Below are 17,524 nucleotides of genomic sequence, written 5' to 3'. Positions count from 1 at the left end.
CTGGGAGGTCCCACAGTTGGTTAGTACATTTCCTAACAAAAACTACATCATGAAGATGAAGGAACATTCAAAGCAAACCCAGAATAAGGTGATGCATAGTTCACCCTCTGCTAAATGACCAATGACAAACAACATGCAAAGCCCACACAGACATATCCCCTAGGCTGGATTTGAACCAAAGACCCAGGCACTATGAGGCAGCAGTGCTAACCACTATACCACTACTTTTTTTTTTTTTTTTTTTTTTACCTGGGCAGTTTTCATTGCCGCCTGTTTAGCGCGTTTTTTTTTTTGTGTGTGTGTGTGTGTGTGTGTGTGTGTGTGTGTGTGTGTGTGTGTGTGTGTGTGTGTGTGTGTGTGTGTGTGTGTGTGTGTGTGTGTGTGTGTGTGTGTGTGTGTGTGTGTGTGTGTGTGAAACTAGAAATTATGTGAAAACCCTGTGGTCAACTACAGCGTGGAAGTGCCTTGGAATGCTGCTTTCTGATTGGTGGTTGGAAGGTTCTGCCGCGTTTAATAATTTTGGCGCTTTGGCAGCCTCACAGGAAAGACTGCTGAACAGTATAATCTGACTCGAGTAACACTAGCGTTTAGAATAGATGTCCGGATTCGTACCTACCTACCGTAAACTGTCTTTGTGTTTTTCTTATTGGTTAATTTACAGTTAGGATGGCTAGTATAATAAGTAAGATAATATTGTATTCAAACTCACTAGTATTTTAATAATTGGAGCTACAACGTTTCTGCTTCTGTTTTCTTCAGATAACATGGTAGCATGCAATCGCTAGGTAGACCGATGCTGTGTTAAATTATATAAAGAGATATATTACGGTATGTTTTAGTGGTCGTAATTTTTCAGGATTATTGGCTCCTTCTTGTTCATACACTACAAATAATCTGTTATGAAAAACAAAAGTTTGACCCAACTCTACATTGACTTTTTTTTTTAAGAAATGGACTTGTACAGTAACATTTCAATTACATCATCATCATCATCATCATAATAATAATAATAATAATAATAATAATAATAATAATAATAATAATTGGAATCAAATTAGAATGGAAACACTTATACCTTCTCTCTGCCGGGCAGCAGAGGGTGGAATATGTTGGTATCTGGCCGAAGAAACACTGATCAGCATATTAGGGTCGAGAAATTCCTCTTCGCAATTATCTTCCTCCACCTGCGAATCGGTCTCGTTTTCTGAGTTTTGAAGACCATGGTCATTGTTTAATATGAATTCTATAATTTTACGTTGAGCTCCAACCTGTCTTGCCATTTTCAAACTACAGGAATGACAAATAAATTATTCGGTGATCTGACACACCCTATAACGCTAAAATCTGTGAACTCGAAACTTTGGCTGGGATGAGAATAATGGGAGGTGCTTTTAGGTACCGCCAAAACAACCAAGTGAAAAACAAATAGAAACGTAATTGTGTCCTATCACGATTTGGTAAACTGTTTCAAATGTCACTGTAGAGTTCATATTGGCTGTCGCATGTGATACAGTAAATTAATCCAAGCTCTTTAAGAAAGGCGATTCCAAATACACCTGCCAATATTATTTGTCATGTTTGCAATTAATCTTGCAACCATCCACACTGACGTCAAATTTAAACCAGTGGCAGGCTCAGCTACCAGCAGTATTCAAGCCAGTCATTTTACCCACTCCTTCTAAACCTCATTTCAGAGCGCCACAACTCAGCAAGTCAAAATGTGACACTGTACATGCTTATATCACTCGTTTTTAGTCGCTTAAAATTTTGTCCTATCAATAAAGAAAGGAAACCTTATTTTGATGTACTATTACGTTTATGAGGACTTTGCATTGACTCCAGTGGAACAAAACCCCACACTGGGTGAAACAACAAGCAAAATATTTGGGCACTTTTAGTTTGAATATGAATACAAGCTATTTGGGGTTGAATAGACCTAATGAAACAGATGAATACAAACAAAACAAAAAAAAACTCATAGAAAAATGAATCCAATTTAACGCGAAATACTGAAGCAGGTAATTTTCTACTGGTTATTTAAAGTTTGCAACAAATACGACTACACCATGACGACAACTACTAATAACAATGAGCTTCTATCTGAATGTTGGGTAGTGAGTGATTTCTCGCAAACATCGTTTCATTTACTTCAAAATAAATTCAATGTTTGTTCTGTAAAACAAACAAAAAAAGAATGACCATGTAAAACATTTAAACTGATAAAGAATATTAAATAACTGTACAGTATTTGCTTCGCTTTATAGCCTATGGAGCTAGTTTCTAGCGGGTATTGCTTTACGCTGCAGTCGGCTCTCTCTGTGCGGTATTTTAAAATGAGGCCTGCAGGGGGCGTATTCAGAAATAAATGAAGATATATGCAGATATATACATTCTTGGTTAGAAACTCTTTGGTTCGACGCAAGAGACGCAAAGTTTTGCTTCCCTGCCTAAATAAAAAAAAAGTTCTGTCTGCGGTCAGATGTTCGGCCCGGGGGTTTTGAAAATGACTGAACGCAGAGCTGAAACAAGCGGAAACAGGTCTTTAGTTGGGTATATCTTACCGAAAAAACAAGTACTTCTGAGAGATGAAGGAGCGGAGTCGCTGTCGGAGCCGGAAGAGGAGGACAACAACGAGCCGGAGTTTTTAGACTTCAAGGAGATGGATTGCGTTTCATCGGGAGGGCAGCTGATCAAATCCTCCATTCCACCGCGGAGAGAAGGTAAACAAGAATGGATAGAAGATACAGCACTGCAGACTGAGTGGACAACATGCTAATAATAATCACAATAATAATAATCCAATACCTACTAGCGTTTAGTACAAAAAAACGCACTGTAGTGAAAAATAAATATTCTTCGGTCGACTTTTCTCAGTGGTTCCTCCTGTGTTTAAACAACTGGGAAGGTAGAAATGTTAAGAGTCCCATTGCACAGACGTTTGATCCAGTCCTGGTTTTACTATGAGCTTAATAAGACAAAGCTGAGTTTGTTATTAGCCTTACACTGGGCGTAATCAGGCATACATTAAAACCTGTAATGGGTGAAACTACGAACCTTTATTATTATTATTATTATTATTATTATTATTATTATTAAGAGCGTCACTGTGTACTGTAACTTTTAAAGATATGTAGACTCCCGTTCCATATTATTATTATTATTATTATTATTATTATTATTATTATTATTATTATTTCTTAGCAGACGCCCTTATCCAGGGCGACTTACAGTTATTACTAAATATCACCATACAAAGTACTGTATCACCTTACAAAATATCAGTACAGAAGATCACATTACAGTTCAGAGCAGTTACAAAGTACAATGAAATCAGTAGAAAATAAGATCAAATTCAAATAAGAGCAAAGTAAAGAATACAGTAAATAATTACATTTAAGAGTCAGTTGGACTAAGAGCAGTTAACTTATAGTAAAAATATTTGCTTATACAAGTCCATTAAGAGCACATAGTAAGTACAGTGGTTAAGAACAATTTCAAATGAGAGCAATTACCAAAAACGTGCATATGGATATCTATAAGAGTAAAATCAAGTACAAGATACAGTGAACAGTTGTAATTAAGAGCAGTAGTAGAATACTGCAAGGTATGGAGCAGTTCAGTGCAAGTACAAGCTGATGCAAGTAGTGGTACAATAGGGTGCCATATAGTCCAGTATAGTCCAGTGCTGTGAGGTTTACAGATGCTGTCTGAACAGGTGTGTTTTGTGGAGGCACCGGAAGGTGTTCAGGGACAAGCTCAGGAGTTTATTAAGACACACTTGAGCTTCTTACGTATGCACTGGGGCTGAGCAAGCTCGTAGTAAAACCTGGAATGGCTGAAACCGCTAAGAAATAGTTTTATTTCCATCCCTGAGTCATTGATCTGAGGGGGCAAGGGAAGCCCGCTTAGTCCACTTTTGCTGGAATGACCCATTACTATATTGTGTCTAATTTTTTTCCTAACCTTGCTGTATTTTGTTCAGGGCTGGAAATAAGACTCCAAACTCCATTCTTGATTTTACTATGAGTTTAATAACCTAGGCTTGTTACCTATACACTGTGGCTAATCAAGTTCATAGTAAAACGTGAAATGGCTGAAACTGCTATGCAGTAGGAGTCTTTTTTCCATCCCTGTTGTTGTCAGTTGATTTTCAGGACTTGAACTCTGAGTCGAAGTACAAGCTGGTGGGCCGGTTTTCTCTTTGTGACCCGTGGTGGGAGGTGACAGCTCCAGTGCGAGGAGGAGGAGGAGGAGGGCGGCGGTCCAAGCTCTTCCTACTGGGGTTCCCTTCTTACAGCCTGCGGACCGACCTGGGGGACAACCCCAAATCCGTCATCGCGCTGTTCCTCAAGGAGTGCGGTGTGGTCGCAGAGCACGTCATGCAGTTTATCGAATGGGTCCCTGCATCATGCAGGCTGGATTTTTCAAACTTGCACGACCGTTTGAAAGATTTTGCTGACGAACAGTATGATCACTCTGATACTGTTGCGTCAGATATAATCTCAAGGATCAGTTACTCAGGTACATGCGTTTGTTTCTCTTTTGTAAGGCGTTAAACATGCCAGCTCTATCTCTAGACTGTCTGGGAAGAGCAGGAAACTCCACATTTTCATAATCTCCATTGACCACTATCTTCATGTCCTTGTTTTTGCTAATTTAGTTTCTAATAGTTATCTATACAAATTAAAACAATAAAAATCAACTGCAAATCCAGTTTGGATCCAAGTTTTCAGCGAGTTTTACAACATTGTGTTCCTGTTGGAGGTGTAATTTCACAGCGGCCTGAGATGTTTGGCACTGCAGTTGCTGTTCTTAAGACAGACCCCTCCTCTTCCTTTTCTTCCTATAGAACTTCAATGGGCACAGCGCTCTTAAAAAATAAAAATAAATAAATAAAATAACTCAAAATGTATTGTGGTATTTCTGTTCTTATCCATTGTTAAGAGGGGTTGTACTTTTAAAATATCACCTTCAAGTTGTAGAAACTCTTTCCTTACAGTCATTTACAATACACACCCACAGACTTCAGTTTTCTTTTCCATTCTAAACAATGTGAATTTGTTTGATGTCAGATGCAGGGAAAGCTGTACTGGTAGCCTCACGCTACCCACAGGTAATGAGTTATGTGCCCAGGCTCCTGCCACGACAGTTTGAGAACTTGTTAAAGAAGTACAAGGGGGAGCAGAGCGACGGAAGAAGCGAGGACGGCACAGGGACATTTGTCCTGGATAAGCTGGAAGAGGTGCTCAGGACAGATGTTTGGAAGCTGGGGTTCAGTGTAGTAAGTATGCAGTTGCTTTTGCCTGGGGTGGACAGTACAGTGTTAGAAGTGAAATAGTCACATGTACATGCAAAACCAAGAATACATTGTGGATAAAATGATCCCCCCTCCCCCCGGTAATAACCAGAGCTTTAATTGTGACATGAAATAAAAAAAAAATAATAATAATTTAAAAATTGTAGAAATAAAAAAAAAAAAAAAATTATATATCTATATATGTATATATGTCTATATCTATATATCCTCAAATGAAATGTAATCTATACTGTATAGTCAGAGATCTTAATACAGAGCAAATATGTCAATAGCTGTACGTAAAAGTACAGTTTGTCTGGTGTGTGTGTGATCATATCTCCCCACAAGAGGCAGTCTTTCTAGGACCCCACCAGGGCCTTAAACTTACTTAATATTTCCAAGATCACTTTGAACAGAGATATTTGAAATAGCCTATATAATTCTAGCTAGTAGCCTGATCTTTTTCCTCTAGATGACCTATAGGGATCTTGGCCTAGTCCGCTGCGAGGCTACCTTGGAGGCGTTCCGCCAGTCTGACCTGGTCTCGAAGATCCCTGAGCTGCAGCACCACGCCCTGCTGCTGTACGATGAGCTGAAGCGCTCCTGCAGGGAGTGGGGCCACACCTACATCACCGTGGAGAACCTCACCAGAGCCCTGAGGGACATTCCTGCTGAGAAGGCCTGGGAATCCCTCAAGTTTCTGAAGGACGAAAAAGTGGTGGTGCAGGAGAGCAAGAGGGTCTTCCTCAGACACCTCTATCGGTACGAGAAGGGGATAGCCGAGTGCGTTGAGAAGCTGGCGAGGATGCCCCCCTGGTGCATTGACCTGGATGTGAAACAGGTCCTCCGGGACGCCCAGATTAATAGGATGGCCATAAAGGCACACAGGAATGGAAACGAGAGCAAATGCGATGATTTAACTGAGGATGGTGCTGAGAGTACAGATTCTGTTCATTTGGAGCACAGCGATGTCAATGGTCTGGGGACCGATCCTAAAAACCAATGTGAGGACAGCGACTGCAGCGCTGAACTGGATCCCGATCAGGTGAAAGCTGCCGAAATGATGTGCACCAATCCTGTAACTGTGATCAGTGGGAAAGGAGGCTGTGGCAAGACCACTGTGGTCAGTCTTATATTCCAAGCGGCTGCGAGGAGTCTCCGCAGAGAGGAGGAGGAGGAGGAGGTGCAGAGAGCCTGCAAGGACTTTGAGAACGACCTGAGTGCCTCGGAAGACTGGGACACATTTATAGGGATCCCCAGCCAGCCCCAGGAGCAGAGCGCCCAGGACTCTGACCCGAAGAAGCCTCTGAAGGTTCTCCTTACAGCCCCGACTGGGAGAGCCGCGTCCCTGCTCCACAAACGCACGGAATCCGAGGCGTACACGTTGCACCAGGTGGGTTGTGCTCAATGACATTCTTTAATGGAAGGTAAAGGGAGGGATTGCATTAGAATATAGGTGGACTGTTGTCTATGTCAGTGATGCTCACTTGCAGCTGTTTCATTCCAATCCAAAACAGGGCCTTGTTCCTACGGTACCAGCTCCTAAATTAAAAAGTGTATGGTGGTGCCATAGCTATACTTCATACTGGCAAAGGCGCTGCCATAATTTAGATTTTAATCCAGGCGTGGGTCTATAACTACTCAATTGAATAACTAAGTTCAACCAATTAAGGACCTGGTTGTTCAGTTCAGTTCATGACACAGTTGGAATAATGTCCTGGACTGGAATGCATTGAAAGATCTGCAAGTTAGACCCACTGGTCTACATCATTAAACCACCCCATAGGTCAGCATAATCGTCACTGAGCGTTTCTACAGGCAGCTTCAAAAGGAGAGACCAGGGGTTGAGCAAGCATGCAAACTGAACTGCCTCTATGCCCTATTAAAACAACACTGTGTGTGTGTGAGCCTCTTAAGTGTGATTTTGTCTTAAGATCTATCACTGTTTTAGATCAATTGAATAGAACCACCTCCCCAATCTTTGTTGAATCTAGTTATAAAGGACTATGTGGGTATGTAAAAATGTCCTGAGTGCAGTGCTGTACTGTATGTCTGTCTTCATATGTCAAACTGCATTCTTTCCAGGTGCTGTGGAGCTACATGAAAGCAGAGAAGGATGAAGAAGGCAACCCTAAGAACTGGAAGTTCAGTGCAGTGCAGATATTCGTGGTGGATGAGGGCAGCTTGGTCTCTGTGCAGATCCTTAACTCTGTGCTGAGCATGCTGATGAAGCACGCTCAGCTGAGAAAGCTAGTTATTCTGGGTGAGTTTAATAGACTTGGTTAATTCCCCCCACTTTGATGTCCTTTAGCATAATTCTATCTGTGATGGTTTCCCTTCAATAATAGAAAAAAAAATTGAATTATTAACTGTGCCTATTTCCAGTCTACTCAAGCTAGACACTCTGACATATTCGTGTACAGCACAGTGCACTTCAGAGTGCTTGAATGACAGGACGTAATTACCAGAATCATTTCCCTAGGACACAAGTGTAATGGCTTTTGCAACAAAGAAACTGTGTGTGCATGTGGAAGCGTTTTGAGGGAAAGGGCTATTGAAATGGCCAGGTATGGGATGATATTTGTGCTGGAGGCAACACAAATATATCTATTTTAGGAAAATATAAATTCATGCAATTCATGAAATACTGTTTTTTTTAATTGCAGTGTATTGGTAATCTGTGTGAAGGTGCTTGACTGTGTGTTCAGGACCTGCTCTTCTGTTCTAGCTGCCTGCTAGATCAGCATAGTAAGCCACTGGCAACTTTGGGTTTCCTTTTGTTTTTCTGGCGGTATATTACCGTGCACTGGAGAGTGCTGGTGCTAACTAATTTAAAGACACTGTGGCTGATCAAGCCTATATTACAGATGTCTGCGGCAGACAAATAGACTTGAAGAGCAGGTCCTCAAGTACATCACAGACATATGAAAAAAGAAAGAAAACAAACAATTTCAGTAAGAACCACTCGGAATAATTGAGAAAACCATAAAAAGGTAAGAAAGCAGAAAAAAAGAAGAAGAATCTGAACAATTTAGTGGATTAACACTGATTTGGAATATACTTGGTGGATTCTTGGTATTTTCAGCACTGTGTTAAAGTAATGAAATGGTGCGTGGTCTGTGTCGCTCGTTGGTTTCTTGTTAGGTGATGTAAGGCAGTTACCCAGCATTGAGCCCGGGAACACTCTGGCTGACATGTTCAACAGCCTTTCTGAAATCAGATGGGCCATAGAAATGAAAAGCAACCATCGAGCCGAGTCGCAGCTCATTGTGGATAACGCTGCAAGGTACGTATTAGACATGAGGCAGGATACATTACACAAAGGGATCCTATTGGGAAGAAAGTGAAAGTGTAGAAGCATAGGGGTAACAAGAAGCGATCTAGTTGAAGCAAAGAGTTGTTACATTGTTCTTGAGTCGGTTCTTTCTAGTTGTTTACCATTACAATGACTTTATTCTTCTCTTACAAATCAAACAAACAAGTCTTACTTGATTAGTCATAGACGCCTCCTTACTGAGTATGAATATTTGCGAAGGGACACACTGTCCACAGCAATTTGTTTTAGTTAGTAGTCGCGTGACAATAGGATCACCCTTGTCCCCTAAACGTTTTAAAGCTTAGGATTTTTTTCCTATTGTAAAAGTCACTGTGTTTTAGAACTCCCTAAACAATTGTCATGGCTCTTCTATCCAAAGTTGGACAGTTCTGCTCCAGTTTATTGATTGCTGAACCAAGCATCAGTGCCACGCTACTAAGCTGCTTCATTATCATAAACCAGAATGCACCTGTGGAATCCTTAGAGAGTGTCTCCATTCTGTGGTTGTAGGATTGCTGATAATGGGTTGAAGAGCTGCTATAAACCCCTAGATTTTGATGCAGAGCTGGCTGTGATTGGGGGTGGCTCTGCTGTTTCAATGCCCTCCCCAGACAAGAGGTTTATTCTGCTAGCCCTGCCGCCGACAGACAGCAACTTTGGTGAGTAGTTTATCGCAAGTAGCTACCTCCCCTTGGGACAGGCGAGGGTGTGTTCCCCCTTTTCAAAGTGCACTGTGCTCGACGTGATAACCAAGATTTTGTTAGAAGATGTTCCAATAGAGATACTGGGAACTAGAGGGATTTGTATCCATTAACATATTGGAAATCAGAAAAGATCTAATAAACTCCCAACTATTAACACCCCCATTGGAAACTTTTCAGACCTCTTGTTTTGTACATCCCTGATATTATCCCTGCTCCTTTTACATACTGTTTATCTGCCCTTTCAAAATGCATTTTGTAGTAATACTCTACACTTTAACAATCATGTTGTCTTTTAGAGCTTCAGGATGCAATCAAATTACTTCTGCAGTCAGCCCCAGGACTGGAGGATGATAACTGTTCACAGTTCATTGCATTCAGAAGGTAAAAATCATTCTACTCGGAGTGAGAATTAGGAAAGCACGCGGGGCGTTCTGAAAGTTTTTTTTTTTATTATTATTACTCAAGAGCACAATGCATCTCTGCATTTGTAGTCCTTGGTCAAAACAAAATGAGACTTGTGTTCTCCTGGTTATGAGAGTAGACCTTCCTAGCTCTTCCTTTACACCATATCAAAGCTTGAGAATAGATGAGCAGTCAGACCCCTTCAAAGTCAGAGTGACGGCTATGCAGAATACACAATGCAAAGTCTTTAGAACTAGTAGGAAAAATGGGAAATCAATCTGGCTTGGTTTTTTTGTTTGTTTTTGTGATGATTTGAAAAGCATAACTTTGTTTTATACTTGTATACCCTCTATCAAGGTCTGATCTGTTAAGCCCAGGTTTAGCAGGATCCTGGCTGCACAGTTGCCTTGATGGCTTCCAACAATAAATAAATACTAGTCACAATAAGCCACAACAGAATATGAACATATTAAGTATGTTAAAATCAGCTTTTCATTTTTTTAAATTTATATTTAATGGCTTGCAATTAGTTTTATCAAGTTGAGAGTATACTTTCTCTCACACTCTTTGTATGCATGACAAAGCAAAGCGTGCATGAGAAATCCGCTCTCAACTTGATAGCGGTAGCCACCAAACACTTAGAAACATACAGTATAAAGCAGGGCTGCCCAAAGGATGACTTGTGTTATGTCTGGCTTATTGAGCTCCACAATACAGCTCTTTTTAAAAAGACTGCAAGACTCTATCAGAATGAATCGTATTGATGTTTAATGAACTGCTGCAACAAGGTCTTAGCGCAATTGCTACTATTCAGTCTGCTTTTTAGTAGACTAAACCTTTTTTTTCTCATTGGCTATAATATATATATATAGTATGGAAATTGATGTGGCTCTCTGAACCAAAAACGCTGGTCAGCTCTGTTTTTATGAATATTTAAAAAAGCACGTCAGGATGAAATTAACCTTTTGCTATTACTGTTTAAAGAAATGCATTTCTCTTTAATTGCAGGAAGGATTGTGATTTAATAAATGAACTTTGCTGCAATCATTACTCCAACCACTTAACCAAGTAAGGTGGAACTTGTCCCTGTTGTTTTAAAAGATAACCATCTAAAAAATGTATAAAATACGTGCCCATCTGTCTTCCGACAAGGTTCAGGGGTGTATTCTGGGTATTCAGATTTGGATGTGCTTTCAGACTTTTTTTGTCATGGCAGTACATTTCTTTGTTGTGTTGCTCCGACCCCTTGGAGGAATTGAGCAGCTGTTCAAACGGTTTCCTCTTAAAATGCATTTGAGAGCGACTCGAGTATCACAAGAAAGAGACTGTCAATGTGGATGAGCAGATCCAAACTGTCAGTAAGTTCTAAACCCTTGTTTGTGCACCTCATTGCAAAAATAAGAAAGCTAGCATCACTTTATTTGTGGGACACATATGTCCCTTGTACCTTTAAGGGTTAAAGGATATATTTTTGCATGTAAATATCTGTCGTAATTTTTTAATTTTTTTTTGTAAAGCCTCATCGGCCATCATTTCTGTAGATGGAACAGGATGTCCATTAATAATTCCTGCAGGGAACTACTAGCGGTAGTAGGAATTTATAAACTATACATATAAGTGATACTACAACCCTTGAGTAATTTCAAATAAAATACTGTTTCAAATACAATATTATCAAAACAGGTTTCATAGACTGGTTTCAATGGGACAGCCCAAACTAAGAACACAACTCTAGTGTTTCCCACTGGCAGGCTTGCAGAAAGAGTAGCGTGGTTACAGAAGCATTTTATGCAGATAAATAAAGCTCTCATGGAGGGTTGTATCACGCTGGGTCAGATTTAAAGAATATAATTCTGAGGAATGTATCATTGCAATCAAATTCTGTCAACGTGTAAACAGTGTAGCAGTCAACATGAATCACTGTAAAACACAGCCATTTGTTTTTAAGGCAGTTCTTTTCAATTAAAAAATATTACTATTTTTTTTTTTTTTTTTTAGAAACCACAAAAATAAGCAAGTATTCCAGCCTCGTGACAAAGTTTGTTGTACAAAAAACGGAAATGTTTTGGAACGGACAAAAGAAAAAGAGCTCAACATGAAAACTGACGAAAAGAGCAAGGAGTCTGTCCGGCTTTGTAACGGGGAAATATTCTTCATTACGGGGGTACGTGTGCCTGGGGAGATCGTGTGTGTGCTGTGAAACAGTCAAAAAAAGAAACATCAAAGCTTATAGCTCCGAATATTCTTTTAAGTTTAAAAATACATACTTCAATGTGCAGGCTTTTGCAATGACTGAAGTTTTATACCTGTCTAATCCAGCCCCTCTGCAAACCATCATTCTGTGTAATTCGGCATAATGTTTTGGTCCTGTCCAAACCCTTATAGAAATGAATGGTGTGATCCTCTCTACAATCCGGAAAGAGTCTGTTCTGGAATCCGGTAAATGTTATCTGCATAAATCTGACACAGCAGTCCGGCACAAGGGTGTTGCATGAATACATACTGTGATATAGTTTAAGTAGTTTATCAATGATACTTACTTTCCTGGGGTACAGCATTAGATTTTACAGTACCTCTGTAATCCAGCACAATTTACTAGTCCCAATCAATGCCAGATTAGAGAGGTTTTACTGTATATCGCAGTAATACATTGAGGATAGATGGATTCAAGCCACACAACTGATGTTTGTATCTGATAGATGTTTCAGGTACTTTGCTTTCTGCAGGAGTCAAATTTTTTCTATTGCTGATTATTTATTTATGGTTTTTGTTGCTTGTTTGTGTTTTTTAAAATTATTATTGCAAAGGATGAAGAAAGCGACAAGAAGCGATACCTGACATTAGATGACAGAGACGGGCGGCAGGTGTGTGTCTCCTTCAAAGAGTTGCAGAAAGAGTGCAGGCTGACTCATGCCTGGGCCAGGACCATCCACACTTTCCAGGTACAAAACTTACCCTTTGAACACGAACAGGGAAAAGCCTGCCATATCATTGTCAAGAGAGTGGAGGGCAGCGGTGCACAGCTCTGGCCCTCCATACTGAACCTTAGTCCAGGATTTTATTCCAGGCAGGTCCTGGATTAGATCATTGAGCCTACTATGGGTCAGTTAATTCGCTTAGCACCTGATTTTGAACAGAAGCCCAGACTGGGCTGAGTCTTGAGGACCACAGTGCTGCCCTGTGTGTGGCGCCACCATAGGCATCCAGGAGGGTTTATGTTGTCAATGATTCACTTTTTATACAACCCTAATGTGCCCTACTTCACCAAGTGTCTTTCTTTCACTGGTCTCTTCAGAACCGCTGTAACTAATACTGTACATCTCACTTAAACTAAACATGGTCCCAGGGGTGGGTCATTTTTTTTTTTTTTTTCCATTCCAATTCCTTTTTAAAATCAATTCCCATTCCCTTTGAATTAATTCTCTTGGAATTGATTCAAAGGGAATTGGAAACCCCTACCCTGCTTGATCTGGTACATACAAGAGGTTTTACAAATACATTATTGTTTTTATTGAAGTTGCTTGGTTTAGACAATCAACCCTTGAGCCTGAATTTTTTTTTTTTTTTTAAACCATTATTTGTTGTGGAACCCAAACAATCTTCAGTATGGAGTTTCAGCTGAGTTGTAGGAGTGCTTTATTATGTCTGGTTTTGGACTACCTAATGTAACTTTAGCGAGTGTAGTAGTAATAGTAGTGCTAACTGGGTATTGTGAAACCAGACCTCATTTTTCAGTATTGTACATAACAGAATATTCAACTTTGGATTTTGTTTCAAAGTAAATACAAGTCGTTCTAGTTCACCCTTGAAACTTGGATGCTTTTGGCTTATTTGGCTACTGTGCAAATTTGCTCAGCACTGGCTGTTAAAAGTGCATGCATAGTATTGGCTCATTAAAATATTCACAAACTACTTAATTAGTGATATGCTGATCTACTCCTGCAGACTAACGACTGTTTTTCTCATTAGGGCTCTGAAGCCGAGACGGTGGTGTATGTCCTCGGCCCTGCAGGCAGACAGAACTGGCAGCACATGTACACAGCCGTGACTCGAGGGCGCAAACGAGTCTATGTGGTCGCTCAGGAAAGCAACCTCATCAAAACAGTTGTCTCCAAAAGCCCCAGGCGCAACACCCGTCTGAGAGAGCTGATCCGAGAGAAAATGACCAGGGGCAGGAGGGAGGTGGGCGGCGATCTGCTGAGCCAGAGATCCTCCACACAGACTGACTCCCAGCAGCAGCTGAAGCCAGCCACAGGGCTCGGGGGCTGGGCTTACACACAGTCCTCCCCTAAAGCACGTCCCAGAAACCATGCTGGCATGACCTGCTCCGCTAACCCCCTGTTCCAAAGGAACGCTTGGGGGGAGAAGCAAAGAACAGACTCAGAGACTGGAGACACCTCTCTCTTAGATGATGTCACTTTTTCACAAGCGTACACCTGGTCCCCAATGGGCTTTCTAAACATGCCTTCTCCACCTGCTGAAGAAGAGGAGCCCCTTCAGATGAGCTCCTCGGATTCTGAGGTTCGGGCCGGTGGCTCTGACCACGGGAGCACTTCTGTGAACTGTGAAAGACTTGCTTCTTCAGGCTGTTCTTCTGGCAGTAAAAGACAAAGCTGCTCCACTGACCAGCACGAGACTCCTACAAAGCATCCCAAAGTAAGAGCTGTGCAGTCAGTACTCACACAGGCTTGACGTGCTTCCCATGTAGAAATCTTAAAAACCAGATCATATTTTGGGATTTACCACCAGGTCAATTGTATCCTCTAGATTAGAACAGTGTTTCTCAACCCTGGTCCTGGGGACCTACTGTGTCTGCTGGTTTTCATTCCAACAGAGCTCCCAATTTTAACTAGACCCTTAATTGAACTGATAGTTTGCTTAATTAGGCATTTTAATTGTTTTCAGCTCTTAAACAGTTGCAGATTTCAAGTTACTTATAAAATATCATAGCTAACTTACTATGCAACTGTTTAACAGCTGAAAACAATTAGTCTAAGCAAATTATCAGTTCAATGAAGGGTCTCAAAGTAACTGAGAGCTCAGTTGGAATGAAAACCAGCAGACACGGGGTCCCCAGGACCAGGGTTGAGAGACACTGCTCTAGAACATCTACAAAAAAAAGCAGGCGCAATATTGGCCAGTCATCTCTTGGCAAGAATGTGCAATAGTGGTTCCTTGCTTATTACAGCAGCCTATGGGCCTGCATATACTGTTCCATGTTACAGCAAAAGGGTCACGAGTGAGCTTTTGAGAGAGAAACAAAAATGCAATTACTGGCTGATACCATTGTTTCATCAAAGCAATGTCCTTGTGTTTGGCTCCTGTGTTTTTTAGGCATTAGGAACAACAGTGCAGCAAGTAGTGTTGATTTTATTTATTTATTTTTCAAATTTATTTTCCAATTGATATGAGCCTTCTGAAAAATGAGTTGTCATATGCTGAAATACAGTAACACATGGACTAGAAATTAATATTGTATGCATTGCTACTGTATTAACCTACGTCTTGCTCTTCGTTTTGTATTGTTTCAAAGGTCTTGTTAGTTGAATCTCCCCTGGGCTGCTCCAAACTCCAGAGCCTGTCTCTCAGCAGCCCTCACTCAGCCACAGGACAGGACCCAGACAGCTGTTCCACCCTGCTCCCCTCTGACCAGCCCTCACCCAGCCACAGGACAGGACCCAGGCAGCTGTTCCACCCTGCTCCTCTCTGAACAGCCAGCTACAGGACAGGACCCAGGCAGCTGTTCCACCCTGCTCCCCTCTGACCAGCCCTCACCCAGCCACAGGACAGGACCCAGGCAGCTGTTCCACCCTGCTCCCCTCTGACCAGCCCTCACCCAGCCACAGGACAGGACCCAGGCAGCTGTTCCACCCTGCTCCCCTCTGACCAGCCCTCACCCAGCCACAGGACAGGACCCAGGCAGCTGTTCCACCCTGCTCCTCTCTGAACAGCCAGCTACAGGACAGGACCCAGGCAGCTGTTCAACCCTGCTCCCCTCTGACCAGCCCTCACCCAGCCACAGGACAGGACCCAGGCAGCTGTTCCACCCTGCTCCTCTCTGAACAGCCAGCCACAGGACAGGACCCAGGCAGCTGTTCCACCCTGCTCCTCTCTGAACAGCCAGCCACAGGACAGGACCCAGGCAGCTGTTCAACCCTGCTCCTCTCTGAACAGCCAGCCACAGGACAGGACCCAGGCAGCTGTTCCACCCTGCTCCCCTCTGACCAGCCCTCACCCAGCCACAGGACAGGACCCAGGCAGCTGTTCCACCCTGCTCCCCTCTGACCAGCCCTCACCCAGCCACAGGACAGGACCCAGGCAGCTGTTCCACCCTGCTCCTCTCTGAACAGCCAGCTACAGGACAGGACCCAGGCAGCTGTTCCACCCTGCTCCTCTCTGAACAGCCAGCCACAGGACAGGACCCAGACAGCTGTTCCACCCTGCTCCTCTCTGAACAGCCAGCCACAGGACAGGACCCAGGCAGCTGTTCAACCCTGCTCCTCTCTGAACAGCCAGCCACAGGACAGGACCCAGGCAGCTGTTCAACCCTGCTCCTCTCTGAACAGCCAGCCACAGGACAGGACCCAGGCAGCTGTTCCACCCTGCTCCTCTCTGAACAGCCAGCTACAGGACAGGACCCAGGCAGCTGTTCCACCCTGCTCCTCTCTGAACAGCCAGCCACAGGACAGGACCCAGGCAGCTGTTCAACCCTGCTCCTCTCTGAACAGCCAGCCACAGGACAGGACCCAGGCAGCTGTTTCAACTTGCTCCCTCACACTGACAATCCCACGTGGGTTTTTTTTTTTTTTTTTTTTTTTTATCATCACTTTAATTGTTTAAATACCTTGTTTTGGAATGTGCAGGATAATGAAAAGCATATATACTGTACTGTAATAGAGTAGTTTGTTGTTTCCGGTCAGAGTTCTAATGATGAAGTTCATCATGATCTACTTATTTTGTTTCCCAGGTAATGTCATTAGAACTACAGTAGGAACCGTTTTCAGGAATGAAGCAGCAAATTTAAAACGTAGCTTGACATTGGTTCAGTCAAGCCCTTGCATATATTATGACTAAAATAGTGGTTTGTCAATTGTAAGGGCAACAATTATAACATCATTTTTTACACTGTGCAAGTTGCTGTAAGTATAAATATGTGATAATGGAAGAATTCAGTTTTGCACTATAATGACGTGCCAATTTGTATAATAAATAAACTAATTTATACACCTTTATACCATTGTGTATATTTTATTCCTCCCCCATACAAAGGTTTACATCTGTAGGAATTCCCAGTCATACACAGACGATTAAATATCATGCTACCAAAGTATTTGATTTGTACAAAAATACTTTACAGTCTGTAATGCTCGTTCATTAAAAATAGATACAATATCCAAGGGATTGAATGAGAAACCGATTATTTTAAAGTGTTATTTTCAATTTTATATGGGTACCTATAATACACGGAGCATCAAAAGAAACTTATCACTATTTTAACATTTATTTTCGGGAAAAAAAAGTAAAGGTATATAATTGATGGACATTGACGAAATGTTTTTGGTTTCTTTTTAATTACTCGGTCATTCATCCTTGACCACGACACGCTTGAGTGACTATGACTGAAGCACATGCACTTAATCACCTAATTAGTGAGACAGTTGATTGGACACTGGATATGGAGTGATTTCAGCTCTTGAATTGCAAGCTTGAATAAAAGAAATAAAGAAAAAAATTGCAGAAAAAACAAAACCAAATGCCATGTATGTCAAGAAAGCAGCGACTTCGTGCAATCGGCACTTTGTAGGC

At 41.8% G+C, this 17,524-nt stretch overlaps 1 protein-coding gene across 3 annotated transcripts; it reads left to right on the top strand.

The window, feature by feature from the left end:
* Positions 1 to 2,413: 2,413 nt before the first annotated feature.
* On the top strand, positions 2,414 to 17,261 carry helb (helicase (DNA) B). 3 transcript variants are annotated; one of them, XM_041254115.1, is made up of 15 exons: positions 2,414 to 2,720; positions 4,144 to 4,521; positions 5,073 to 5,281; positions 5,769 to 6,689; positions 7,382 to 7,559; positions 8,441 to 8,582; positions 9,123 to 9,271; positions 9,613 to 9,697; positions 10,727 to 10,786; positions 11,717 to 11,882; positions 12,526 to 12,660; positions 13,688 to 14,374; positions 15,252 to 15,368; positions 15,484 to 15,576; positions 15,915 to 17,261. In XM_041254115.1, exons 1-14 carry the CDS (start codon positions 2,480 to 2,482, stop codon positions 15,541 to 15,543), a joined length of 3,528 nt encoding a protein of 1,175 aa, XP_041110049.1. In that variant the 5' UTR covers positions 2,414 to 2,479; the 3' UTR covers positions 15,544 to 15,576; positions 15,915 to 17,261. The 3 variants fall into 3 exon arrangements, with proteins under 3 accessions (XP_041110049.1, XP_041110047.1, XP_041110048.1); XM_041254113.1 differs by having other exon boundaries at positions 15,252 to 15,400; positions 15,455 to 17,261; XM_041254114.1 differs by lacking the exon at positions 15,484 to 15,576 and having other exon boundaries at positions 15,252 to 15,442; positions 15,741 to 17,261.
* Positions 17,262 to 17,524: the final 263 nt, after the last annotated feature.

Source organism: Polyodon spathula, chromosome 7 (genome assembly GCF_017654505.1).
Source record: "Polyodon spathula isolate WHYD16114869_AA chromosome 7, ASM1765450v1, whole genome shotgun sequence".
Taxonomy (NCBI): Eukaryota; Metazoa; Chordata; class Actinopteri; order Acipenseriformes; family Polyodontidae; genus Polyodon; species Polyodon spathula.
This window is presented reverse-complemented; position numbering and strand designations above follow the sequence as displayed.